Source organism: Mirounga leonina, unplaced genomic scaffold (genome assembly GCF_011800145.1).
Source record: "Mirounga leonina isolate KUSES-001 unplaced genomic scaffold, KU_Mleo_1.0 Mir_176, whole genome shotgun sequence".
In the NCBI taxonomy this organism is placed as follows: domain Eukaryota; kingdom Metazoa; phylum Chordata; class Mammalia; order Carnivora; family Phocidae; genus Mirounga; species Mirounga leonina.
The window spans coordinates 44,721,577-44,748,389 of record NW_023270454.1 but is presented as its reverse complement, the minus strand read 5'-3'; the positions used below and the strand labels follow the sequence as shown (position 1 = coordinate 44,748,389).

General features: G+C 40.2%; 1 protein-coding gene and 1 long non-coding RNA gene across 5 annotated transcripts in view; one reads left to right on the top strand and one right to left on the bottom strand.

Annotated features, from left to right (window-relative positions):
- Positions 1 to 194: 194 nt before the first annotated feature.
- Positions 195 to 3,193, bottom strand: LOC118022311. Its single transcript, XR_004682468.1, has 3 exons — positions 2,787 to 3,193; positions 2,068 to 2,102; positions 195 to 226 (listed from the first exon to the last, which is right to left on the bottom strand). It is a non-coding gene; the product is annotated as an uncharacterized LOC118022311 (long non-coding RNA).
- Positions 3,194 to 3,347: 154 nt separating this feature from the next.
- Positions 3,348 to 26,813, top strand: part of NAA15 (N-alpha-acetyltransferase 15, NatA auxiliary subunit) — an 82,029-nt gene continuing 58,563 nt past the window's right edge. For 2 of the 4 annotated variants that reach the window (XM_035023037.1, XM_035023036.1), the window contains exon 1: positions 3,366 to 3,663. In XM_035023037.1, the coding sequence (XP_034878928.1) occupies positions 3,610 to 3,663 (54 nt within the window). In that variant the 5' untranslated portion in view covers positions 3,366 to 3,609. Of the gene's footprint in view, positions 3,664 to 26,813 lie in introns of all 4 variants that reach the window. The other 2 variants (XM_035023040.1, XM_035023039.1) reach the window with 2 other exon arrangements.

Below are 26,813 nucleotides of genomic sequence, written 5' to 3'. Positions count from 1 at the left end.
GTTCCTGATATACTGGCAAAATTTTTAAATTTTTTTATTTATTTTTTAAAAGATTTTATTTATTTGAGAGGGAGAGGCAGAGGATGAGCAGGGGGAGAGGCAGATGGAGAAGCAGACTCCCAGCTGAGTGGGGAGCCCAATGTGGGGCTTGATCCCAGGACTTCAAGATCATGACCTGAGCTGAAGGCAGACGCTTCACCGACTGAGCCACCCAGGCGCCCCATATCTGCAAATTTTTAAAAAAGATTTTATTTATTTATTTGAGGGAGAGAAAGAGAGACAGAGAGAATGAGCAGTGGGGAGGGGTAGAGGGAGAGGGAGAAGCAGACTCCCTGCTGAGCAGGGAGCCGATGCAGGCCTCATGTTGGGCTTGATCCCAGGACCCTGAGATCATGACCCAAGCCAAAGGGAGAGGCTTGACCGACTGAGCCACCCCGGCGCCTCAAGTATATGCAAATTTTTATTTAAAAAACAATCAGAAGCAATCACAAAATGTTAACATTTGTTAAATCTGGGTGACAAATATATAGACTTGTTTTATGTTGTATTTTTTTTTTTAAGATTTTATTTATTTGACACAGAAAGACACAGTGAGAGAGGGAACACGAGCAGGGGGAGCGGGAGAGGGAGAAGCAGGCTTCCCGCGGAGCAGGGAGCCTGATGTGGGGCTCGATCCCAGGACCCTGGGATCACGACCCGTGCCGAAGGCAGATGCTTAACGACTGAGCCACTGAGGCACCCCTTATGTTGTATTTCTATAAAATTTAAATACTTGATGATTAAGGCATAAAAGTGTTGATAGAGAACATCTTACATATATGGAGATGGAGAATTTTCACTCTACATATCCCTTTTGTAGAGTTAAAGTTTGGAGGTCATTTATTTATATATTTATTTATGGTTAATTTTTCTTGTGAAGAGGCACTTTGGCAATAGTGATATGCAAATACTTAGGGTACGATGAATGAAATAACCATCATCATCATCATCACCACCATCCTCATCATCTGTCATCATCCAGCCTTGGATATGTTAATTTCCTGCATAGCTGTCAATGACAGCATACAGGTTAAATAGGATCTGTTAGTCAAACAGTGGTGATCTGTGAGAGCAGGTATTTTATTTTTGAGTTCGGGCTATCAAATCATGGACTGTATGGTCCAACTGTTATCTATTGGTGCATTTTAACTAGGAAATGACTCAGATAAATGTCAATTCAAACTAGTATTCACTGAGTCTTTTTTTTTTTTTTAAGATTTTTTATTTATTCATAAGAGACAGAGAGAGGCAGAGGGAGAAGCAGGCTCCCCGCTGAGCAGGGAGCCCGATGCGGGACTCGATCCCAGGACCCTGGGACCATGACCTGAGCCGAAGGCAGACGCCCAACCATCTGAGCCACCCAGGCGCCCTAGTATTCACTGAGTCTTAAAAATTTGTTATCAGCCAAAAAGAAGGTAACATTTGCCGAACTATATTGTTGTCTCATCTATTCAGGTACTCAGCCTTTGGTGGGGACTACTGTTTGTTTCAAACATCAGAAATTTTCTTCCCTCAAGAGGAAAATAGTATATTATTCAAAGGAGAAATTTAGAAAACCTTAGCAAATAATACTGGTGTAGGAACTTCTGGATATGAAGCCAGAGATTTGGAAACCAAAGTTGGTAGTGAAGCTAAAATTATCACTGTAAGTTAGATAATTTTTCTACTTCTTAATAGCTGAGATGGTTGAAAGAAAGACCTCTTGGGGGCAGTGAAGTTCAAAGGTTATCATTGAATGACAACTGTTTTTATGAATTCTATGTTTGTTCTTAGTTTTTTTTTTTTTTTAAAGTTAAGGTTAAAAAACTGGCCGTATTCCAAAACTCAAACATCTGTAGATACAGGTTTCCTGTAGATACTTTTTTCAATGAAACTTTTGAACAAAGATAACAGAATTTGAAGGAATTGCAGGATCTGATTCACCAAACCTAATTTATGATCCAGGCAAAAGAAGAGGACATTTGAGATAGCAACTAGAAAACCCGAGCATTAGTCCCAGATTTTTACAATGGGAAATATCTCACTCACCTTACACCTTCTAGGGAGGATTAAAGAAGTGCAAGCTGAAACAGTAAAATATCTGGGTAAATACATTTAAAAGAGCAAAGTTAATGCACATATAATGCAAAGATTCATGATGCAAAGAATGCTACGGATGGAATTTAGCATTTGGAGAGAGATCGTCAAAAATAATCAAGCGTAAAAATGGCTCACACAAGGGAAAAATTGGAGCTCATCAATGGAATGCCAGCTTTAAAATAGTTTTACTGTCAATTAAAAAAAATTTTTTTTAAGTAGGCTCCATGCCTAAATTGGGTCTCAAACTCACCACTCTGATATCAAGAGTCACATGCTCTACGGACTGAGCCAGCCAGGCGCCCCTTTACTGTCAGTTGTTCATGAAATTACTTATACATATACACATAAATGGAAAAGGTCCTCTTCGGCATCTAGTTTGATATTGCCTACTGCAGCAGTTCTCTAGTATCCCTGCCTGATACTCCGGTGTTTAACATTTGAGGATTTCTGGCGATGGGGAGTTCAACACTCACAATACAATATTAAGCACTAGCTTTTACCCAGCTCCAGGGGAGTCCATGTCCCTGAACTCTACTCCAAGATGACTCAAACAGTCGTGAACCCTTCATTGTATGGACTCAACAATGAAATAAAACACATTTTAACTTTCAGATGCTTCTTTGGCAGTGCAAATACGGCACTTAGGATCTGGCTCTTTCCAGGCTCACCTTAAGTAATAAACTAAATCACCGATACTCCAGCCAGCCCATTTAACTGGTCAAACTCTTCCACGGTTTTCAGACTCCATTAAGCCTCTCCTTTCCGTATTGGTTTACAAGCCCCGCCTGGGGTGAAGCCTTCATTTCCCTTCCGCCTCTGCTGCTTAATTAGGCACTTCACGATCAAACGCAGAACTTCTTGAACACCTGCACTTCAGCACTTCAGGCTCTAAGTATGATCATACAGGCTGGGAGAATCTACGCAATGAATGAAAGGCCACTTTGGCAGCAAACAGCTGAAAGGCTATTTCTGCGTTTGCGACAGCCGGAACCGCACTTAGCGACTCTCCCCTAGCTCTCCCCGGGGGCCTCCAAGACGCGCTGCGACCGAGGGATGGGCGGGGCCTGCCGCGACCCTCGCGGCCTCCGCCCACCCGCGGGCCTCCTGGTTTCCCAGCAAGCTCTAGGACAGAGGAGGTGGGGAAAGGAGGTCATCGCGCCTGCGTGCTAGGAGGTGTGACCCGGGTGGGAAAGCCCTCCGCGTCCGCCATTTTGGCTGCCTCTGTCGGTCTGTTCAGTTACCACGTGAACCGCCGACGGAGACCCGTGGGGGGGGAGGCGGCGGCAGCGTTAAGTGAGAAAGGAAAAAAGACAACGAGGGGAAGGGGGTGTCGGGGTTGGGCGACGCGGTGACACTCGAGGCTTGGTGGCGGCGGTGGATCGGGGCAATCAAGGCTGAAGCAGCCAGGGGACGGCGGCGGCGGCGGCGGCGGTCGGACAAACAGACTGACCGAGCCGGGCGGTGGCGGGAGCAGCGGGAGGAGCCGGAACGATGCCGGCCGTGAGCCTCCCGCCCAAGGAGAACGCTCTCTTCAAGCGGATCTTGGTAAGTGTGAGACTCTGGGCAAGCAGTGGGGAGGATTTAGCCGGTACACGGGCCTGTCACCCCTAACCTCGGCCCGGCGGGCACCGGGCCACCTCCGCCAGGAACCCCGCCTTCATACTCCTAGTCAAGCCGAATGCACCCCTTCGTCCCCTCCCTATGGTTCCCACATCACCCCGCGCGCCCCGGGCCACGGGCTTCCTCCTCCTGTCTCCACGCTTCGGAGGCCGTGGTTCCGGAGTAGGCCCCGTTTTCCTAGCTTCTAGACTGCGGGTTTTCATCCGCCCCGAGTGGAGAGGACAGGCCCGGCCTTTTAGCAGGGAAGCTTGCAACACGGGCAGGAGTCGCGGCCGGGGTGGTGCGGTAACGCTGCCGGCAGGTCGGGGTGGCACCCTTGGAAGGAACAGGTGGTGCGGATGCGGCACAGCTCATTCATTGCCCAAGCGCGGCTCTCCCTCCTTCGTCCGTCCCTCCCTCTTCCTCTCTTGATATTCACCTGTCCCCGCCCGGCCCGGGGTCACTGAATGACTTGGAAGGAGGGAAGGAAGGGGTTCAGAAGAGGAAAGGAAGCTTACTAAACGACTACCTCCTTGTAGTTAGTTTCATACTCGAGTCTGCAGATTCTCGGCCTCTCTTTTTCCCTCGTTTCTGGATGGAGTAGGGAAAAAGACATTTATTTCTTAGTTTCCGAGCGGGAAACAGCCCCACCCCATACCCTACTCGGGAGGTGGGGCCCACTGCGAGGGGGCGGTCCGGTTGGAAGTGAAAAGTTACAGAGTTTCTGGTTAAGACGTTCTAGACACGGATTTTCTCAGAGACTGAAGCGTATTATCTCTGATGCAAAAATGTAGCAGCAAAGACAACTTAAGAACTTTTGAGATGGATCTCATAGACGCTAGCTCAAACTCACTTATTTCCTACATTTCAAACGTGTGCAGTTTGCTTTTTTTTTTTTTTTAAATACTATAAAATACAGTGATGTTTGGAGGGACAGTTGACGTTGTAAAATATATCTTGTGGCCCTGGCGCTATAATTAATACATCATGGCACATTTTTGTTTTGGTATTTAGTGTGTGGGTTGCCTCTTCATCCAAACATTTCTTTATGAAAGAATTAACTGTTTGCCAAACTTAAAACTTTTAAAATTTGGAGTGTGTGCATGAAAGTGTTAGCTGTTTTCCCTTACAATTTTAATTTGCTTCACTTATTTGAAAAGTAGAACAATTTTGGGCATCCAGTCTTCTAGAAATAGGAAAGAGTAATCCATGTTGAACTAACGTTGATTTTACAAAAATATCCATATACCTTACAGATTTAGTCAATTTATGTTGAAAAACTTATCGGAAAGTCACATCCAATACCACGTGACTCTTTACCTTTGAAATCCTTATTGCCGTTTTGTTTTAAGAATAACGAGTATAGGGCGCCTGGGTGGCTCAGTCGGTTAAGCGACTGCCTTCGGCTCAGGTCATGATCCTGGAGTCCCGGGATCGAGTCCCGCATCGGGCTCCCTGCTCGGCGGGGGGTCTGCTTCTCCCTCTGACCCTCCTCCCTCTCGTGCTCTCTGTCTCATTCTCTCTCGCAAATAAATAAATAAAATCTTAAAAAAAAAAAGAATAACGAGTATAGATAGGACTATCACGTGGTTTTTTTAAAAAATAGAACGATTTATTTGCTTTTAAATCTTTTATTTACTTATTTTAAAAGATTTTATTTACTTATCTGACACAGAAAAAGAGAGGGTGAGCGCGCGCACAATCGGGGGAGTGGGAAGCAGAGGGAAAGGGAGAAGCAGGTTCCCGCTGAGCAAGGACCTGGGGGCGGGGCTGGATCCCAGGACCCCAGGATCATGACCTGAGCTGAAGGCAGGCGCCCAACTGACTGAGCCACCCAGGCACTCCTACTTTTAAATCTTTTGAAAGATTAACTGGTGTGTAAGTTCAACTGAAACATAGTTTTAGGACAAAAATGTGTCTTAAATCTTACTCCTTAACTTTTTTTGAAAAAAATTCAAGTAGAAAAGTTGATAGAAGAGTACAAGGAGCACTCATAAACCCTTTACCTTAATTTAGTATATTAACATTTTGCCAGATTTGCTTTCTCTCTTTTCCCATACACAGAAGAGTAAGTTGCAGACATAATATTTCATCCATAAATGCACCAGCAAGCATTTCCTGAGAATAAGGATATTGTCCTGTATAGCTATAATACTGTTAACAGTCATTCCCTAATACTGTGGAATATCCAGTTCATATTGAAATTATCCCAATTGTTAGGGTCGCAGTTTTTAAAAAATCAAACTTTTTATTTTGAGATAACTGTAGATTCCCATGTAGTTTTAAGGAATAATACAGAGATCCCTTGTACCCTTTACCCAGTTTCCCAGGGCTAACACCTTGCAAAACTGTAGTTCAGTATCATAACATTGATACCCTTTATCAATCTTATTCATATTTCTCCAGTTTACTTGCACTAATTTGTGTGTGTATTTAGTTCTGTGCAGTGTTATCGCAATTGTAATTACATAACCCCCACTACAGTCAGTAGGCAGAATGGTTCCATCAGCACAAGGATCCTTCTGTTGCCTTTTACAACCACACCCTCCCACCTGCTTTCCATCTCTTCTACCCCCAAACTCTGGCAGCCACTACTGTTCTGTTTTCTATTTCTATAATTTTGTCATTCCATGAATGTTTACTGAAAAGAATCATACAGCATATAACTTTTTAGGATTGTCTTGTTTTAATGCAATATAATTTCCTTGAGATTCATCCAAGTTGTTGGGTATCAATACTAGTTTGTTCCTTTTTATTGTTGAGTAGAATTCTGTGATAGGGATGTACCACAGTTTAACCATTCATAGAGTAACGTTTTTTGATTAATCATTTTACACATTTTTTTTTTCCTGGTTGTGATAGTGGGGCAGAACCTTTACGTTCATTGCTAAAATTGAAGTGCTAAAGGGTTTATTGTGATAGGGTATATGCAGAAAAAATGTGAAAATTACTAAAGAGAAGGGGATAGAATGTTCTTGTTGTCCTATTACTTTAGGAATGAAGAAAACTGTGCTAACCAAAAATATAGTTAGTATTTGCTTTTTAAAAATTCCTTCTGCTTCCTCAGTTTTTATGGTATGTTAGCTGTCTTGATTTTAAGCCCCCCAACGAAAAGTTGGGCATACTTTAATGCCTGTAACCAAGTGTTGCTGGGTTGGTACTGTTAAATCATTCCAGGAGTATTCACTTTTTGAGCTGCTACTTTGGTAGTTGTACCATACTTGTTTGTAGTAAATTCCTTTAGGAAATGAAGTTAGTTTGTATTTTTAAAATATTTGAAACCTCAATTTCAAAGTAATGAAATATGTTTTTGCCTTTATTTTTCAGAGGAAACCCAGAAAGTTTCTGTAGTGGATTTGCCTGGGTTGTTCTAGTTTAGTTGATACCTAAAATTCAGGTTTGGGGTTGCCTGGGTGGCTCAGTCAGTTAAGCATCTGCCCTTCAGCTCAGGTCATGATCCCAGGGTCCTGGGATCGAGCCCCGCATCAGGCTCCTTGCTTGGCAGGGAGCCTGCTTCTCCCTCTCCCACTCCCCCCTGCTTGTGTTCCCTCTCTCGCTGTGTCTCTCTCAAATAAATAAATAAAATCTTTAAAAAAGTAATAAAATTCAGTTTTGTTGCATATTGGGCCCTTTTTTCATATATTACTTAACTGTTTTCTGATTAAAGAACTGTTTTAAGTTGGTCAAAATGTCTACAGAATGTTTCTTGTCTATAATTTGTCTAGAGAAGGGGCAGGGGATGAATTTAATGTAACATATATTATGTAGGAGTTTAGTTTAAAGAAGAGTTATGTGTGTTTACCAAAAGTGGGGTTTTTTGCGGGATTTTTGTTGTAATTATACACTATTTTAACAGTTTGGAAAACTGGGTCATTAGAAAATTGTGCCTTTGCCTACTCTTGATGCTATTTGTTTATCGAAAGAGTTTGAGGACATTACCAGATCTTTACACCACTTTTTTAGGATCTAGGTTAAGGTAGGAAAAATGAGTTGCTGGAGTGGAACGAAGTTCACACCTTTTTAGATTTTAGCCCACTTGGACAAGTTGGAGAGCCCCTCCTGCGCTGCAGTTAAGTAGTGCCAGGGCGGTGACCGCCGCTGCTCCGCCCTGCTTCTCAGGTGGTAGTGTGAGCTGTTGGGAGTGCTTAAAATATTTTACACCATTACTCTAGTTTTGGACTTTTGCCTAATGATTTATGTTGTTAAAAGTCTAGAGGACAGAATTTCTCTTTCCTAGAAAAGTGGTAAGAGAAGTTAGTATAGCATGGTGATACTCTTTGTGACTTACTGAAAACTTACCATTTATACTGCACAGTAGAACTTTCTGCGATGAGGGAAATGCCCTGTATCTGCTCTGTCCAATATGATAGTTGTTAGTCACGTGTGACTGTTGTACACCTGAAGTATAGCTAGTGCAATTGAACTCAATTTTTAAATTAAATGTAAATTCAAATAGCCACTTGTGGTGGTATGCAGTTGCCGTTTTGGACAGTGCCCCTTGTGGATCCTTCTTTATTCTTAAAACTTCCGAAGGTGGGGACATTTTTATTAAGGAAACAGACTGAGATTAAGGTTAACAGCTTCGTTTTAGATTCAAGAATCAGTTTTTTTGTTAGCTCAGGGCATTTATACCATACCTGCCTAGTGTTTAATCTCTTTGGTGGGGTTGGGGAGGTTGTAGGGAGAAGGAGTTAGGTAAAGGTGTTGTAATAATTGTAGGTGGCTAGATGTATTGTGGGTACCTACACATTGTAGGTAAATTATTTCATTTGATTTATTGCATTTGGAAAAAAGTGCTCTTTACAGTTAATGATACTTAGGTTGGATTTAGTTGCAGATGAAATTAAGATTAGGAATTGTCAAGTAAATTTCCATATGTACATGGAAGGTCTTTTGACTTAAATTTCTATGTGATCTAGTTTGCAACTGAATTTGGACAGTAACCTTGAAATTGTTTTGTTTTGTTTTGTTTTTAAGATTTATTTATTTGAGAGAGTGAGAAAGAGAGAGAGAGAGTATACGAGAGGGGGGAGGGTTAGAGGGAGAAGCAGGCTCCTCGCCGAGCAGGGAGCTGGATGCGGGACTCGATCCAGGGACTCTAGGATCATGACCTGAGCCAAAGGCAGCCGCTCAACCAACTGAGCCACCCAGGCGCCCTGAAATTGGTTTTAATATGCTTTTGTCTGCCCTGCATGTGTTCAGAATGTAACAAAGAAAAAATAAAGAAATGGAAACAAAGTTTTACCTGCTGTGAAGTCATTTTTCTTTTTTTAATTTTTATTTATTAGAGAGGGTGAAGCAAGTGAAAACATGAGTAGGGGGAGAGGGGCAGAAGGAGAGGGAGAAGCAGGCTGAGCAGGGAGCCCGATGTGGGGCTCAGTGCTGAGACCCTGGGATCAGGACCTGAGCTGAAGGCAGAAGGTCAACTGACTGAGCCACCCAGGTGCCCCTAAAGTCCTTTTCTTTTGTACACTGTAGGTAATCAGATGTTTAAGCTAGAATAAATTTCTTCCTGAAAGTGTACTAGAAAAGGAAATGCAAATTTGCTATAATGTAAATATACTATATTATAAAATACACAAAATACTTTTTTTTAAAGTCAGTAAAAATATTAGGAGAAAAAACCTTTTGGTAATGTGGTGAATTCACTATTTTGTTTGTTTTCCTTTATACTTCTGCCCTAAATCCTTTCTGGAATGTTATGTAGTATGAATGAACAAACAAAGATACGTTTTTACTTAAATTGACAAAGCATATGTGTATGTACATATATGTGTCTGTGTGTATACATATATATATATATTTTTTTTTTTTTTTTTTTGAGAGAGAGAATCTTACTTAAGCAGGCTCCACGCCCAGCATGGAGCCAGACACGGGGCTCGATCTCAAGACCCTGAGATCGTGACTTGAGCTGAAATCAGTGGCCTAACTGACTGCACCACCCAGGTGCCCCCAAAGCATATATTTTTTAAATTGTTTATTGTGTTAGAAACCTGAAATGTTTCAAAAGTGATTCTTTTGGGTTGAGAGTAGGTTAAAGTACTTGTTTGTGCAGATTATTTGGAGAATAGAGTACTTTGGTTTAAAAAAAAAAAAGATTGGCCACAGTTTAGTTTTTTTTTTTTTTTAAGATTTTATTTATTTATTTATTTGAGAGAGAGAGAGAGAGAGAGAGAGAAACAGCATGAGAGGGGATAGGGTCAGAGGGAGAAGCAGGCTCTCCGAGAGCCGGGAGCCTGATGCGGGACTCGATCCCAGGACTCCGGGATCATGACCTGAGCCGAAGGCAGTCACTTAACCACCTGAGCCACCCAGGCGCCCCACAGTTTAGTTTTTAATAGTAGGGTACAACATATATGTTCAGAAAAGCATACAAAACTCTTAACAGGAATTGAATTAAAGTTCGGTTCTGTGGGTATTTTAAAGGCTTGCAGTCCTGGGTCATTATTGGGGATAATACAAACTAAGTTATTTATGATAATAGAATTGCTATCCCAACTATTACTTTGAAGCACTGGTTAAAAGACAGTTACCACAGAGGCAGGAATGGTGCCCTGTATGGCTGGAGGACTGGAGAACTACTGGCCAACCTGCTTTACCTTAAGGGATCTCTTTGTTTAGTGTGCATTATTTCCTTTAATATTTATGCTTCTGACAATGCAGTTCTCACAGAGCATTGATTCAAATATATCTTCTTTGTTCATAAAAGTGGTTTTGAACATAAAAAGCCAGGTTATATAAGGGATCATATGCAAAGGACTGTTCAGAATTTTCTCTCCCATCAGATACCTGCCTGGCACATTTCTTCTCTTAGAATTCTCTTCAGATGTTCTCTAAATGTTGTATAGAGGCCTTCCTTAACCAGAAGTCCTCCTCAGCTCAATCTTATTTTCTTCCTTAATTTATTTCTTTCTATATCACTTTATTACCATATGATATATATGTGCAAGTAATTTATCACATCTTCTATAATTAAAAGGTAGGTTTTATGATGATAGGGCCTTCTTTCTGTTAATTACTATACCTCCATTGGTTAGAATAACGTACCATAATAGACATTGAATAAGTACTTGTTGCATAAAATGAGTGTATAAAGAGTGACAAGAGAGAAAGCTCTTTGGATTATGTTCTTGTATAAAGATTTTTGAAAAAGGGAGTTACTGGGCCTTGGCATCATAGAGTACATTGTTACATGAGGTAATCGTAGGCTATCAGGCAGAACCTGTATTACCCGGTAAGACCTTAGAAGTTTCATTTACAGATGAATCATAGTATTAGTTTGTTTACATGGCCTTTCTCCAGTCACAGAAGCATAATAAGAGGAAATTTTATTGTTTCTGTTTTGGTGGTTTTAGCACTGGAGGAAAAAATGGCATCTGGATTAAATGAGGATGTTTGTCGTGAGGAGCCTGCTGAATCAGATAGTAAGGCTCAGTCATCTGTAGTTTCGTAAAGCTCTACAACTGACTCCAGTACAGATTTGGGGGTGAGGACCAGTGCAAATATTATAAAACAGGAAGGGAATATTTAGATTAGAGTTGCTTTGTGAGTGTTTTACAGAAAATGTAAAGATGAAGTTGAATTTTTGGAATTGGAAAGGTATGCTGGGAAGTTGGTGTGGCAGAGCAAGCCACATAACTAATCATTGAGCCTAGCCAGCCATCAGCATTCGCATATAAATACAACTTTGCTGTCTATTTATAGATAGTAGCCCTACTGAAGAGAGGAAAACTTAAGATTCTTAGTGAAAAATAGTTTTGAAAAGAATGTCAGTTGCCAGTGCTGATGGTGAGAAGAGCAAGTGAAGAGGTGTAAAAGAGTGATGGTTCTTAATATAAATATTAGGGTTTGGAGAGGAGGGAATTTTATGCTCTTATTGCATTCTTGACTTTTGGGAATTTCCCTGGAATATCAGCTGTATACCTAACATCTATGCTGTTTTATAATGCATGTTGTACAAACTTGTGTTGAAGTTTTAACTTTTAAAAAACTAGTTTAACTTGTCACATATGGTTTTCCCCCCTTAGGTAAAATAGGAATTATATTGTTCACTGCTAATTTGGAATTAAAATAATTCTTTAAAATTTTAATTTAATAAAGCAATCTTTTTGACTATTTAAAAGTAAAATAAAAATTGCAGTATGGAAATAAATAATGGAGAGGTTAATGTTTTTGTTGCCTGATATGTTCTATTCCATTGAAATTTTCTTTGGCTAATATAATAGGAACACATTTTCAGTAGAGATAATTTGAAATTTCTGTCAAAGCCTACTGGGGAAATTATAATCTTATTTCAAGCCAATATTTTTTTTCTTTTTTCTTTTTTAAGTAAGCCCTAGGCCCAACATGGGGCTTGAACCCACGACCCCAAGATCAAGGGTTGCATGCTTTACCCACTGAGCCAGCCAGACACCTTTAGCCAGTGATACTTTAACTCTTAAAGATTCCATTTGATTTTATTATGTAGGAGATTACTTAAATATTCCCGTGTGTTATCTGTAAGAGTTGTTCTATTTCCATATCTTGTATGTAAAAAGAGAAATGAAAGTTTGCTTTTGAAAGTATAGACCTAGAAAAAAAAAAAACCCTTAAGGTTGGTTGTTTACTTCCACACATGGTTGTTCCAGTTAAAAAAATTATTTTTCTCCTTATAATAATGGCTTCCAGTTAATATGGTACTCTTTATTTTTCAGAGATCTCATTGGAGATTACAAGATCACCTTTGATTATCAGTGCTTTGGAACTGAATCAGAATCTTTAAGAAGAGGGGAAATGAAGTAAACTGGCACTTATTGAGTATATATTTTGAGCCACATTTATGCTAGGCTTTCCTTACACATTAGTTGATGTAAAACTTGCATCTCTCCTTCAAGGAAATTGTAATAAGTATAGTCCATACTTATGTTATTGTTAAAAGTAGATTTCTGATTGCTTTATATACAGTTAGTTGTGCTGTATCAGGACAAATGGGTTCCTAAAAGTCATTGCACTATGCAAAATCATGCAATAAAAACCACAGGGCTTATGGAAAAAATGGGATTAGGCACAACACTCAAAAATTTCATTAGTGAGGGCCACCTGGCTCAGGTCATGATCCTGGAGACCAGGATCAAGCCCCGCATTGGGCTTCCTGTTCAGCGGGGAGTTCTCTTCTTCTCCCTCTCAAATAAATAAATAAAATCTTTAAAAAATTTTTTTCATTAGTGAAGAAAGCAAAGGTAAGAACCAAATTAAAATGACAGCATAATTTTTACATATGTTAAATGGTTAACAAATACATAAATACTATAGAATTAATACTGCACTTTAACATGGAAAAGACCAGAAGTTTGTTTGTGGAAGTGAGTGTCGGAAGGATTGCAGCTTGTGAATTGTTTTGAAGTAATGGAAGGAAAGTTATCTAAAATCTGAGGGAAAGTTGTAACACCAGATTGGGATGGGCGTGGCTCATAACACAGCCAGAACTGATGTAGCTGGTAGACGTTTGAGGTGTATGTCTGTCCTGTACATGCCTGTGTGGTTTGTTTCAGCTGAGTGCAGTTTTCTTTGTTCACCTAGTACTTCTGGTGGGCAAAATCCCACAGAAGCAATCATGAAATTTGAAATTTAGTGTGTTCAAAATACTCCTTAATATGTCAATGATGTTGGAACAAACGTGTTTTCCAAACAAGCATTATAGCAGAACTGATTGTATATTACCTAACTTTGTGTTGTAGTGATCACATAGCCTAGGTTTGGGTAACTCTTCTTCACTCTGGCATGTGATTATTTGGGTTACTACTAGGCTAGAACTTCTTGCATTTAGGACCTGAGATAGTGTCACATTCTTTGTTTGCCATCTTAGTTGCCACTGCCACTATGAAGTCTTAAATTTATTTCAGTGTTTTCCTTGTTAAAGAGAAGCTTTGTTCCAGACTATCAAAAGTTTCAAGCCAATTCATTTTTTTTTTTTTTTTAAGATTTTATTTATTTACTTGACAGAGAGAGAATATAAGCAGGGGTAGCAGCAGTGAGGGGGGGAAAGCAGGCTCCCCGCTGACGCTTAACTGACTGAGCCACACAGGCGCCCCTAGGCCAGTTCATCTTAAAGATTTTTTGTGGGAAGACAGTATTTTATTTTATTTTATTTTTATTTTTTATTTTTTAAAGATTTTATTTATTTATTTGAGACAGAATGAGAGAGAGAGAGAGCACATGAGAGGGGGGAGGGTCAGAGGCAGAAGCAGGCTCCCTGCTCGGGACTCGATCCAGGGACTCCAGGATCATGACCTGAGCCGATGGCAGTCGCTTAACCAACTGAGCCACCCAGGCGCCCGGGAAGACAGTATTTTAAAAACAGGATACAAAATAGTACACATTTCTTCAGTTTGTGTTTTGAAGCAATTTCAATGTTGAGTGGAGGGAGCCTGGTGTGGAAAGAACAAATAGAAAGATTCTGGGATTGAATCTTAGCTCTGCTGTGTTTTATTCCTTACTCTTTTTAAGACTCAGTTTGCAAAACGTACTTTTTTGACACGACTCACTGGTCATGTAGTGAGATATGTATGAAAGTGCCTGGCAAATGGTAAAGCATGTGAATTAGTACTTGTTTTGTTGTAGGTGTAGTCTATTAAGAACTTTAGTTTTTTCATTGGTCTCATTTTATGTTATCCTTATGTATTTTATATTCTGTTTGATATTTTTATTTTGTTTTGTATATGTTTTGGTATTTAGGAAGGTTTATATCTAGTCAGTTAAATTTATATTTTTACCTTTGAAAAGTTCCCTTAGTCCTCTTTTTTTTTTCTTATTTAGGCTTTTGCTGTTTGTTAGCTGTAAATTAAATCCACTGAGTCTCATTTATCTATGTGTGAGGCAACGAATGAGCTTATTCTGCTTTACATTTTTTCCTATGTCTCTTTTCCTTTTACATTTTAAAGTTATTTTTACTTGGTTGAGAGTATGTAATTTTATGTACTATTCTTTCACCCTCATCAATACCTTTGTTTTAGATATAGTTCTAAAATTAAATATAGTTTATATTCACAAGCAGACCGCTAGCGGAAGTTTTCCCAGTCATCCCTTGGTTGGATGAAGCTCATTGTCCACTAGAGATTCCTCAGCAGTGCTTATGGAAATCTCTTAAGTTCATACATGGTTAACCTGTTTTTCTATAGCCTTGATATTTGAAGGACAGTTTGGCTGAATGTAAAATCTTCGATGTATATCTTAAGTTTTTTGAAAATATTGCCCTCCTGTTCTCTTGCTTGTATATTGCTGATGCCACCATGATTTTCTTTGTGGATGATTTGGTCTCTCATTTTGGAGCTCTGGGGGCTTTTCCTTTATCTGTAGAATTGAATGATTTTACTAGGATTATGTCTCTGTGTCGACTGTTCTGGATAAATTTTCCCTGGTACGTGGTTTCAGGTTGTAGAGTGACGTTTGTTTTAAATTCAAGAATTATAGTTTATTGGGGCACCTGGGTGGCTCAGTTGTTAAGCATCTGCCTTCGGCTCGGGTCATGATCTCAGGGTCCTGGGATCGAGCCCCGCATCGGGCTCCCTGCTCAGTGGGAAGCCTGCTTCTCCTTCTCCCACTCCCCCTGCTTGTGTTTCCTCTCTTGCTGTGTCTGTCTCTGTCAAATAAATAAAATATTTAAAAAATATTTAAAAAAAGAATTATAGTTTATTAGTTCTCTTCTATTTTATTCTTCGATGATCTTTGCCTGTTGGATCTCCTTTGCCTCTTTTTATCTTTTACTTTTCCTTTGATTCTTTTCACCTTTGTTTCTTTTTCACTTACTTGAGAAGTATTCCTATTTTCTTTAGATCATATCTCTTGAAGTTTAGTCTTCATTTCTGAGATGCAGTTGGGTTTCTCTTGTTTCTTTAGTTCAGTCTCCACCTGTTTTATATTTTCCTATTGTTTGTCCATTATTTAAAATTTTGAACATCTGATTTGAGGTGTTCTTTTATATCTTCATCTGGTATATAATTATTTTTTTTCAGTTATATTGAGAAATAACTGATATACCTCATTGTAAGTCATACAGCATTATTTAATTATTTTTAATTTGTGATGGAATTGTATTACATGTTTCTTTTTTATCGCTAGGCTTTTTGGGTGTGTTTTCATCTGCCACAAGGTTTTTTACTTGTTTTTATTCCATATAAGTAGCTTGGTATAGATGCTGGGTTCTTTTTTCTGTTCAGGTTGTGATGGATTTTACTAGACTAACACTATGGACAGTTTTATTTATTTATTTTTTATTTATTTTAAAGATTTTTTTATTAGAGAGAGAGAATGACCAGGGGGAGAGGGAGAGGGAGAAGCAGACTCCCCGCTGAGCAGGGAGCCTGACGGGGGCTCGATCCCAGGACCCTGAGACCATGACCTGAGCTGAAGGCAGACGCTTAACCAACTGAGCCACTCAGACGCCCCTAGACAATTTTATTTTTATTTTTATTTTATTTATTTTATTTTTTTAAAGATTTTATTTATTTGTTTGAGAGAGAGAGGAGAGAGAGAGCACATGAGAGGGGGTAGGGTCAGAGAGAGAAGCAGACTCCCCGCTGAGCGGGGAGCCTGATGCGGGACTCGATCCCATGACTCCGGGATCATGACCTGAGCCGAAGGCAGTTGCTTAACCAACTGAGCCACCCAGGCGCCCGACAGTTTTATTTTTAGATTGAAGTTTGTGTGGCTTCCTCAACCTCCTAGTTCAAGAGAGCACCCTCTTTTGTTGCTACAGTGAACTGGTTTTATTTATTTATTTATTTATTTATTTATTTATTTTTAAAAAGATTTTATTTATTTATTTGAGAGAGAGAGAATGAGAGAGAGCGAGTACATGAGAGGGGTGAGGGTCAGAGGGAGAAGCAGACTCCCTGCCGAGCAGGGAGCCCGATGCGGGACTCGATTCAGGGACTCCAGGATCATGACCTGAGCCGAAGGCAGTCGCTCAACCAACTGAGCCACCCAGGCGCCCCTATTTTTTTATTTTTTTTAAAGATTTTATTTATTTATTTGACAGAGAGCACAAGTAGGCAGAGAGGCAGGCAGAGGGAGAGGGAGAAGCAGGCTGGAGCCGGATGTGGGGCTCGATCCCAGGACCCTGGAATCAGGACCCGAGCCGAAGGCAGCCGTTTAACTGACTGAGCCACCCGGGTGCCCCTGTTTTTAAATAATTATCTCTTCCACCCCTTTCCAATAGTTGTGTCATTATTTTAGTAGAGTCTTCATCTTCAGTGGCTTCTTTCTCTATTAGGCCTTCAAGTGTCAATCCCTTCTTCTAAAGTGCCTCCTTCTCCCTCAGTGCTATGCCTTGCTAAAACTGCTATCTTTGGTCTTTTTTGTTTTTTAAGTTTTTATTTAAATTCCAGTTAACATACAGTGTAATATTAGTTTCAGGTGTACAGTATAGCGATTCAACACTTCATACATCACCCTGCGCTCATCACAAGTGCACTCCTTAATCTCCATCACCTATTTCACCCATCCCCCACCCACCTCCCCTCTGGTAACCATCAGTTTGTTTTCTACAGTTAGGAGTCTGTTTCTTGGTTTGCCCCCCGCCCCGTCCCCATTTTCCCCTTTGCTCATTTGTTTCTAAATTCCACATGCGAGTGAAATCATGGTATGTCTTTCTCTGTCTTATTTCACTTAGTGTAATACGCTCTCCCTCTATCCATGTCATTGCAAGTGGCAAGATTTCATTCTTTTTTATGGCTGAGTAGTATCCCATTGTGCATATATACCACATCTTGTTTATCCATTCATCATTCAGTGGACGTTTGGGCTTTTTACATAATTTGGCTATTGTTGATAATGCTGTAAGCATTGGGGTGCATGTATCCCTTTGAATTAGTATTTTTGTATTCTTTGGGTAAATGTCTAGTAGTGTAATTGCTGGATTGTAAGGTAGTTCTATTTTTAACTTTTTAAGATTTTATTTTATTTTATTTTATTTTTTAGATTTTATTTGAGAGAGACAATGAGAGAGAGAGCACATGAGAAGGGGGAGGGTCAGAGGGAGAAGCGGACTCCCTGCCGAGCAGGGAGCCCGATGCGGGACTCTATCCAGGGACTCCAGGATCATGACCTGAGCCAAAGGCAGTTGCTTAACCAACTGAGCCACCCAGGCGCCCCTTTAAGATGTTATTTTTAAGGGGCGCCTGGGTGGCTCAGTTGGTTAAGCATCTGCCTTCGGCTCAGGTCATGATCCCAGGGTCCTGGAATTGAGCCCTGACATCGGGCTCCCTGCTCAGCAGGGAGTCTGCTGCTCCCTCTCGCTCTGCCCCTGCCTCCCTCCCCCCGCTCATGCTCTCTCTCACTTGCTCTCTTTCTCAAGTAAATATATAAAATCTTAAAAATAAAAGATTTTAAGTAATCTCCTTTTAAAGTAATTCCAACATGGGGCTTGAATCCACAACCCTGAGATCAAGAGTTGCATGCTCTACCAACTGAGCCAGCCAGGTGCCCCTATTTTTAACTTTTTTTTTAAGTGGGCTACACATGGAGCGCAGCATGGGGCTTGAACTCACGCCCCTGAGAACAAGACCTAAGCTGAGATCAAGAGTCAGATGCTTAACCAACTGAGCCACCCAGGCACTCCTATTTTTAACTTTTTTTTTTTTAGGATTTTATTTATTTGAGAGAAAAAGCATGTATGAGAGAACACGAGTTGGGGGGGCATGGAGAGGGAGAAGCAGACTCCCCACTTAGCAGGGAGCCTGATTTGGGTCTCAGTCCTAGGACCCTGGGATCATGACCTGAACTGAAGGCAGACGTTTAACCAACCGAGTGAGCCATCCAGGCACCCCTATTTTTAACTTTTTGAGGAAATCTCCATATTGTTTTCTATGGTGGCTACCAGTTGCATTCCCACCGTTAAGTGCAAAAGGGTTCCCCTTTCTCCACATACTCGCCAACACCTGTTTGTTGTGTTGTTGATTTTAGCCATTTTGACAGGTGTGAGGTGGTGAGATCTCATTGTAGTTTTGATTTGCACTTCCCTGATGATAAGTGATGTTGAGCATCTTTTCATGTGTCTGTTGGCCATGTGTATGTCTTCTTTGGAGAAGTGTCTTTTCGTGTCTTCTGTCCATTTTTTATTTGGATTATTCGTGTTTTGGGTGTTGAGTTTTGCAAATTATATATTTTGGATAGTAACCCTTTATTAGTATGTCATTTGTGAATATCTTCTTCCATTCAGTAGGTTGCCTTTTTGTTTGTTGATTGTTTCCGTCACTCTGCAGAAGCTTTTTATTTTGAGGTAGTCCTAATAGTTTATTTTTGCTTTTGTCTTCCTTCCCTCAGGAGACATATCTAGAAGTTGCTACTGCTAATGTCAAAGAAACTGTAGCCTGTTTTCTCTTCTAGTATTTTTCTGGTTTCATGTGTCACATTTAGGTCTTTCATCCATTTTGAATTTTTTGTGTATGGTGTAAGAAAGTGGTCCAGTTTCATTCCTGTGCATGTTGCTGTCCAGTTTTCCCAACACCATTTGTTGAAGAGATGGTCTTCACAGACTTTATAAGCCTCTTCTTGACTTCTTGAGTAATAGCCATTATTCTCATATATCGTGTCTCTAAGTACTTCCTTTCAGGATGGGGCCTTCTTCTGAGTGAATTCTAGTTAATATTACATGTATTCAGTCACCACTTCGACCCTCTTGTATTGCTCTTTTGGACAGTTCCAATTGGAGCTTCTGATCTTGGGTGATTATGCATATATATATATAAGTTGGAATTTTTTACTTATCTTCTTATAAAGCTGGCTTTGGGTGATTTTATTTGCTCTCTTTCTTGGCCTGTATGGTTTTTGTGAGGATTTGTGGAGTGTTTCGAAATTAGAGGGCAACCATTATGCTATAAAGAATTTATTTTTGGTTTTATGTGCTATGCTTGACAATAATTTTTTTTTAATTGCAGTTCAGGTTTTATATATATAAATTGAGTAATTGGTTATACTTCTGTTTCTGTGTCCTCATGGCCACTCCATTGTTTCTTTTCAAACTCTCCTGGGAGTATTTATTATTGAAATAATTATGAAGTTCTAGTATATAATTGACTATCAAATGTGTATATAGCTATGAGTTTTACTGAATTTTGTCCTATCCCTAGCATTAGAGTTCATAGCTAACAGCATTTCTTTAGCAGACTTCTATTCATATTAGCAGAATCTGACATCTTCAACTTTTTTCTCCAGTGACACAGTTTAATGCTAAAAAAAAAAAGTCAAATAAAACACATTTTACAGTGCATTAACAGTGGTGTAGTATCCAGAAAGCAGATGGTGATTGTCACATTGAATTTTGCGGCTAGTAAGACCGTATCTAATTTTAACTTCTGGGTCCAAAACTGAGAGAGATAGAGACCAGTGACTCCCTGAGGCTGATATGCCACAAGAATATTGGTGTAAAATTCCCACAGACCTTTCTTTGTTTTATTCTGAGACTGTGTATTTGTTACTTTTAAAATACTGAAAAGCCTTTTGTTTTGCGAAGTATTAATGACAGATTTTTTTAAAAAATGGTTTTTTAGAAAAAATAAAATTTAGCAACCTCATTTAAACGATCCATTGTTTTTGAAATTTTACTAGTTTTGAAAAATTATACAAGTATGGGAACAAATACTGTGTCAACCTCAGAGAGTGGCCCAGGTTGTTAAAGGACTTAAAACTTTCTTACAAGGAACAGTTGAAGAACAAAGATGGTTAGCTTGAAAGAGAAAACTGAACTCTTACAGAGCTAAAATCAGTAAACAGAAGTTAAGACTGAGATAAGAGTTTGGCTCAGTGTATCTGTAACAGAGTGAACTGGCAGCACACATGAGCTGTGTGACCGCTTTCACCAGATGATGTTTAAGGTCTCTCCGACTAGAGACTATAAAATAGCTTTGACTTGTTAAGTCTTATCTCAGTGGATCTTAGTTTTTTTTTTTTTTAATTGTAGAAGTAAGAAAAATGTTAAAAAAAAAATAGTATAAAACTAGGAGGAGAAAAGTCATCCTTAGGATTTGTGTTCATGGTTGTTGTAGTTGGCCGGATATTGTATGATATGAAACGGACAGCATACTGTCTGCAAATGGAAGTTCCAACTAAAATAATTTTGGGAAAGGGAGGATAGAGGTAGAGATCCTATGTTGGCTTTGTTTTTTAAAGATTTATTTATTTATTTTGGAGAGAGAGAGTGCAGCAGGGAGAGGCAGAAGGGGAAGGAGGGAGAGTCTGAAGCTGACTCTTGGCTGAGCGCAGAGCCCGACTTGGGACTCGATCTCATGTCCCTGAGATCACAACCTGAGCTGAAACCAAGAGTCGGATGCCTAACCGACTGTGCCATACTGGCGTCCCTCTATGTTTTCTTTTTAGATTTTATTTATTTGTCAGAGAGAGAGCACAAACGGGGAGCGGCAGGCAGAGGGAGAAGCAGGCTCCATGCTGAGCCATCCAGGTGTCCCTCTATGTTTTCTTTAAAAAAAAAAAAAATTCAAAAATTAAAGTATAATATACAGTAAAATGCACAGGACTTGAGTGTGCTATTTTATTAGTTGTCTTGAGGGTACGGTTCTATTCATTTTGACAATTGCATATACCCATGAAAACCTATGCCCTTTTCAAAATGTAGAACATTTCCATCATCTCAGACCCTCTGTTCCCCTCGATTGTATAATTTAATTTAGTTTCTGCTTTCATATTTCTCTGCATTGAGTCAAGCTGGGTTAGGTCTAAATATTGTAAGCTGTAACTGATAACATAGTGCTTTATTTAAACTTAAAAAAAAAAAATTTTTTTTTTTTTTTTTTTTTTTTAAGTAAACTCTACCCCCGTTGTGGGGCTGGAACTCAAAACCGGGAGCTCAAGAGTCACATGCTCCACCGACTGAGCCAGCCAGGTGCTCCTATTTAAACATTTTTATTGAGTGCTTATTCAGGTTCTTTATATATGTTTGCATTCAGTTCATATATTCAGTTTGCATTCTAAACCCTCCGAGGTGGTTGATGATATAGTTGAGGCTATAGTTAGGCCAGTGATACAAAACTGTTTATTAAGTGGTTGCTAAGATTTGAACTCTAGACCATTGTTGTCCAATAGAATTTTTCATGATGATGGAAGCGTTCTACATCTGAGTTTCCAGGACATTAGCTACTGTTCACATGTGGCTGTTGAACACCTGAGATATGGGTAGTGTGACTGAGGAGCTTTACTGAAGAATTTTTTTTTTTTTTTAAAGATTTTATTTATTTATTTGAGAGAGAGAATGAGATAGAGAGAGAGAGCATGAGACAGGGGAGGGTCAGAGGGAGAAGCAGACTCCCTGCCGAGCAGGGAGCCCGATGCGGGACTCGATCCTGGGACTCCAGGATCATGACCTGAGCCGAAGGCAGTCGCTTAACCAACTGAGCCACCCAGGCGCCCTTTACTGAAGAATTTTAATTTTTTTTTTTTTAAGATTTTTTCTTTATTTATCTGAGAGAGAGAATGGGAGACAGCATGAGAGGGGGAGGGTCAGAGGGAGAAGCAGACTCCCCGCTGAGCAGGGAGCCCGATGCGGGACTCGATCCCGGGACTCCAGGATCATGACCTGAGCCGAAGGCAGTTGCTTAACCAACTGAGCCACCCAGGTGCCCCTTAATTTTTTTTTTTTAAGGGAAAAAGTGGAGAGGGAGAGAGAAAGAATCTTAAGCAGGCTTCACGCCCAGCATGAGCCCAATGTGGACTTGATCTCATAACCCTGAGAACATGACCTAAGCTGAAATCAGAGGTCAGATGCTTTTTTTTTTTTTTTTTTTTGACAGAGAGAGACACAGAGAAGGAACACAACAAGCAGGGGGAGTGGGAGAGGGAGAAGCAGGCTTCCCGCAGAGCAGGGAGCACGATGCGGGGCTCAATCTCAGGACCCTGGCACCATGACCTGAGCTGAAGGCAGACGCTTAATGACTGAGTCACCCAGGTGCCCCAGGGGTCAGATGCTAAAGTGACTGAGCCAGCCAGGTGCCCCTTAAGGATTTTAATTTTTATTTAATTATTGATGAACTGAAATGTTAAATGGTTACAGCTCTAATCTCTGGCTCCTAAGGCTTTATGTGCTCTTTCTCTATACCTTTCTGCTCTACGGAAGTAGAACCACTAAAGTAGCTCCAATACACTGGCACTAAGTGCCAGTCAGGCTTCTGGTAAGTGAATAAACGCTACTTGATTTGATTTTGGCATACCTAAATTTTTAACTTTTTAATGGTGAAAATTTTCAAACGTGAAAATAAAATATAATGAACCTATCTCCTAATTTTGACAGTTACCAACTTTAGTTCATTCTTTTTCATCTGTGACCTCTGCCCTGTAGACTGTTTTGAAGAAATCTCAGGCATCATTTCAACATGGTTGACTTTTAAAGCCAAGTTCGGCTTTTATCATTTACCTTGATTTGAAGCTGCATTCTTTTTTTTTTTTTTTAAGATTTTTTTTTTTTTTAATTTATTTATTTAACAGAGATAGAGAGTGTAAGTAGGCAGAGCGGCAGACAGAGGGAGAGGGAGAAGCAGGCTCTCCACCGAGCAGGGAGCCTGATGTGGGGCTCGATCCCAGGACCCTGGGAGCATGACCCGAGTCGAAGGCAGTCGTTTTAACCGACTGAGCCACCCAGGCACATTCTTTTTAATCAGTTTCAAAGAATGAAATGTTTCCTGGCATTAGCTGAAGGAAAGCAATGGAAGGATATATATATAATATATATATATATAAAGAAAATTATGTAATTTTAATGCCAAATCTAAATTGTGTGTAGTTTTTGCCTAGTTTCTTTATTTGCCCTGTCATAGTTCCCACTTCTTAGGGAACTGTTTTTTTCTGTAACAAGAATTCAGAAAAGGATGATGAACTTTCTTTCTGGGCAATAGATAACCTTATGTAGTTTATCTGGGCTTTTCACAGCTTGTCCAGCTATTCTGTTTACTCTATTTATTTACTTTTTAAAGATTTAGAGAGTACTTGTGTGAGTGGGGGGAGGGGCAGAGGGAGAGCATCTTCAAGACAACTCCCCATTGAGCACCAAGCCCCAGGTGGGGGCTCAATCCCACAATGAGACCACGACCTGATCCAAAACTAAGAGTCAGTTGCCCAACTGCTTGAGCCACCCAGGCACCCCCAGCTATTCTGTTCTATTTATATAAACAGCCACCTGTTATGGAGATTTCTTAACTGCCTTCATATTCATTTCATTATATATGTAGAGGGCGAGAGAGAGAGAGAAACCCAGGCAGGCTCCATGCCCAGCATGGAGCCCAACGCAGGGCTCGATCCCACAACCCTGAGATCATGACCCAAGCTGAAATAGAGAGTCAGACACTTAACCAACTGAGCCACCCAGGTGCCCCAGTCTCCTTCATATTAGTCAAATTAGAGATCATTTTTCTAGGAAGAACAATGGAATAGTTTTCAATATTATGACAGAAGTTCTGTTACTTAACATCATGAATTTCATTTGCTATGATCTCATGGTACCATAGTGCCTCACCTCAGACATTGGTGCTGATGAACTATGCTGGAGGATCCCAGAGGATCCCCTCTTTTGGGATTCCTCTGGCACAAGTGCCTAAGGCTATGTTCATTTTTTTAAAAAATCTCTTCTCTGTTTTTCAGATTGGATAAATTTTATCGATTTATTAGTACACTGATTCTTCCTGTTATCTCCATTCTGGTATTGAGCCCATATGATGAGTTTTCTTATCTTCCCAAAAAAAGGTGTTACAAAGTGTTCAGTAATTGCTTCCTCTGGTATTTTTATAATAGCTAATTTAAAGTCTTAAATCTCTCTCATTTCCACATTGGCATCTGTAAATTGTCTTTTTCCTTGCAAGTTGAGATTTTTCCTGTTTCTTCACATGCCATATAATTATGGATTTTATCCTGGACATTTTAAATATCAGCTTATCAGAATCTGGGTCTTATTGAGATCCTGTGGAGAATGTTAATTTTGTTTTAGCAAATCTGGTCAGGTTCAAGCTGCACGTCTCAACTCTTTGGGCTGTGGTTCTAGTATCAGTTCAGTTTTTAAAATCTTTTTTTTTTTTTTTTTTTTTTAAGATTTTATTTATTTATTTGAGAGAGAGAGCACAAGAGTGGGGAGCGGGAGAGGGAGAAGCAGACTCCCCGCTGAGCAGGGAGCCCGATGCGGGACTCGATCCCAGGACTCCAGGATCATGACCTGAGCCGAAGGCAGTTGCTTAACCAACTGAGCCACCCAGGCGCCCCAGTTTTTAAAATCTTTGTAGTCAGTTTTAAAATCCTGTTGATGTGCCACCCAGGAACTAGTCTGAGTCCTGGACAGTGTATTTGTTACTTCATTTATCAGTCTTCAGTGTCGTGAGTAGGATCAGATCCAAGCGTGTGCAGTTTAGGGGTGAGCCATAAGTAACTGTGGGGTGCTTTCTCTAGTTCCTTCTTCTCTGTGATATTCTTGGTACTTTGTTTCCCTGAGTCTTCTTTTTTCATCCTCTGGCTAGAAAGCTGGGGTTCTAGTTATTTTACCGTACTCTGCACTTTTGTGATTATGCCTGAAACTGGCTAGAGCTTATCAAATTCATTGGTCTCAAAAGAGCTAGCTTTTGGTTTCAGTGATTTCCTCAGTTTTTCTTTTTTCTATTACATTGATTTTGCTCTTAACCTTTTTTGTTTCCTGTCTGCTTACTTGGGAGTTTAATTTGCTCTTATTTTTCTAATTTCTTAAGGTAGAAGCTGAGATAATTGGAGACCTTCTTTTATAATACTGGCTTTTTTCTAACTAGTTCCCTAATTTTCTCTTTTGTTGTTACTTTTCAGCAATTGGATTGTGATGTGCCTTTGTTCTCCTCCTATCTTTTTTCAGTTTATCCTATTTGGGATTTGTTGAGATTCTTGGATCTGTGGATTTAGAGTTTTTATCAAATTTGCATGTTTTTTTTAAGATTTTTTTATTTGACATAGCGAGTGAGCGAGCACACAAGCAGGGGGAGCGAGAGAGGGAGAAGCAGGTTCCCCGCTGATCAGGGAGCCTGATGAGGGGCTCAATCCCGGGACCCTGAGATCATGACCTAAGCTGAAGGCAGACACTTAACTGACCGAGCCACCCAGGCTCCCCACATTTGCAGTTTTTTGTATTTATCCCACTTCAGTCTTTATTTCCTTTTGATGCTCCTGTTACATTTATGTGTTCCACTATTAGACTACTTGTTATTGTTCCACAGGTCATTGAGTTTCTCTGTTTTCTTTACCTGCTACCCTCTTCATTTTCCTTTTGTGGCTTCCATTTTGGATCATTTCTGATACGTTTTCACGTTCATTGCAGCCACTTTAAGTTGTCTCATTGGTTTTATATTCACTGCACTGGCTTCAAATTCACTGCAGTGTCTATATTTTAAATCTATATGATTAACTTTTCACTTTTTGGTATTTTTTATTCTACAAGGTCCATATTTTTAAGTTTCCGTTTTTCCTGTGTTTTAAATACATACTTTCAAAAATTTATTTTTAGGTAATCTCTATACCCAACATGGGGCTTGACCCTTCAACCCCAAGATCAAAAGTTAATGTTCCACAGGCTGAGCCAGGCACCCCTGTTTTTCTTTTTCTTCCTTCCTTCCTTCCTTCCCTCCTTCCTTCCTTCTTTCCTTCCTTCCTTCCTTCCTTCCTTCCTTCCTTCCTTCCTTTCTTTCTCTCTCTCTCTCTCTCTTTCTTTCTTTTTTTTAAGATTTTATTTATTTATTTGACAGAGAGAGACATAGCGAGAGAGGGAACACAAGCAGGCGGAGTAGGAGAGGGAGAAGCAAGCTTCCCGCCGAGCAGGGAGCCCGATGCGGGGTTCGATCCCAGAACCCCGGGATCACGACCCGAGCCGAAGGCAGACGCCCAACGACTGAGCCATCCAGGCGCCCCTCTTTCTTTCTTTCTTTCTTTCTTTTTTCCTTCCTTCCTTCTTTCTTTTCTTTTCCTTTCTTTCTCTCCGCACCCCTTTTGGGCCTTGAACTCATGACCCTAAGATCGAGTTACATGCTCTGTTGACTGAGGCTAGCCAGGTGCCTCCCCCTCACCACCAAGTTTCCATTTTTCTTTTGAGATTTTCTGTTTGTTTTCTGATTGGG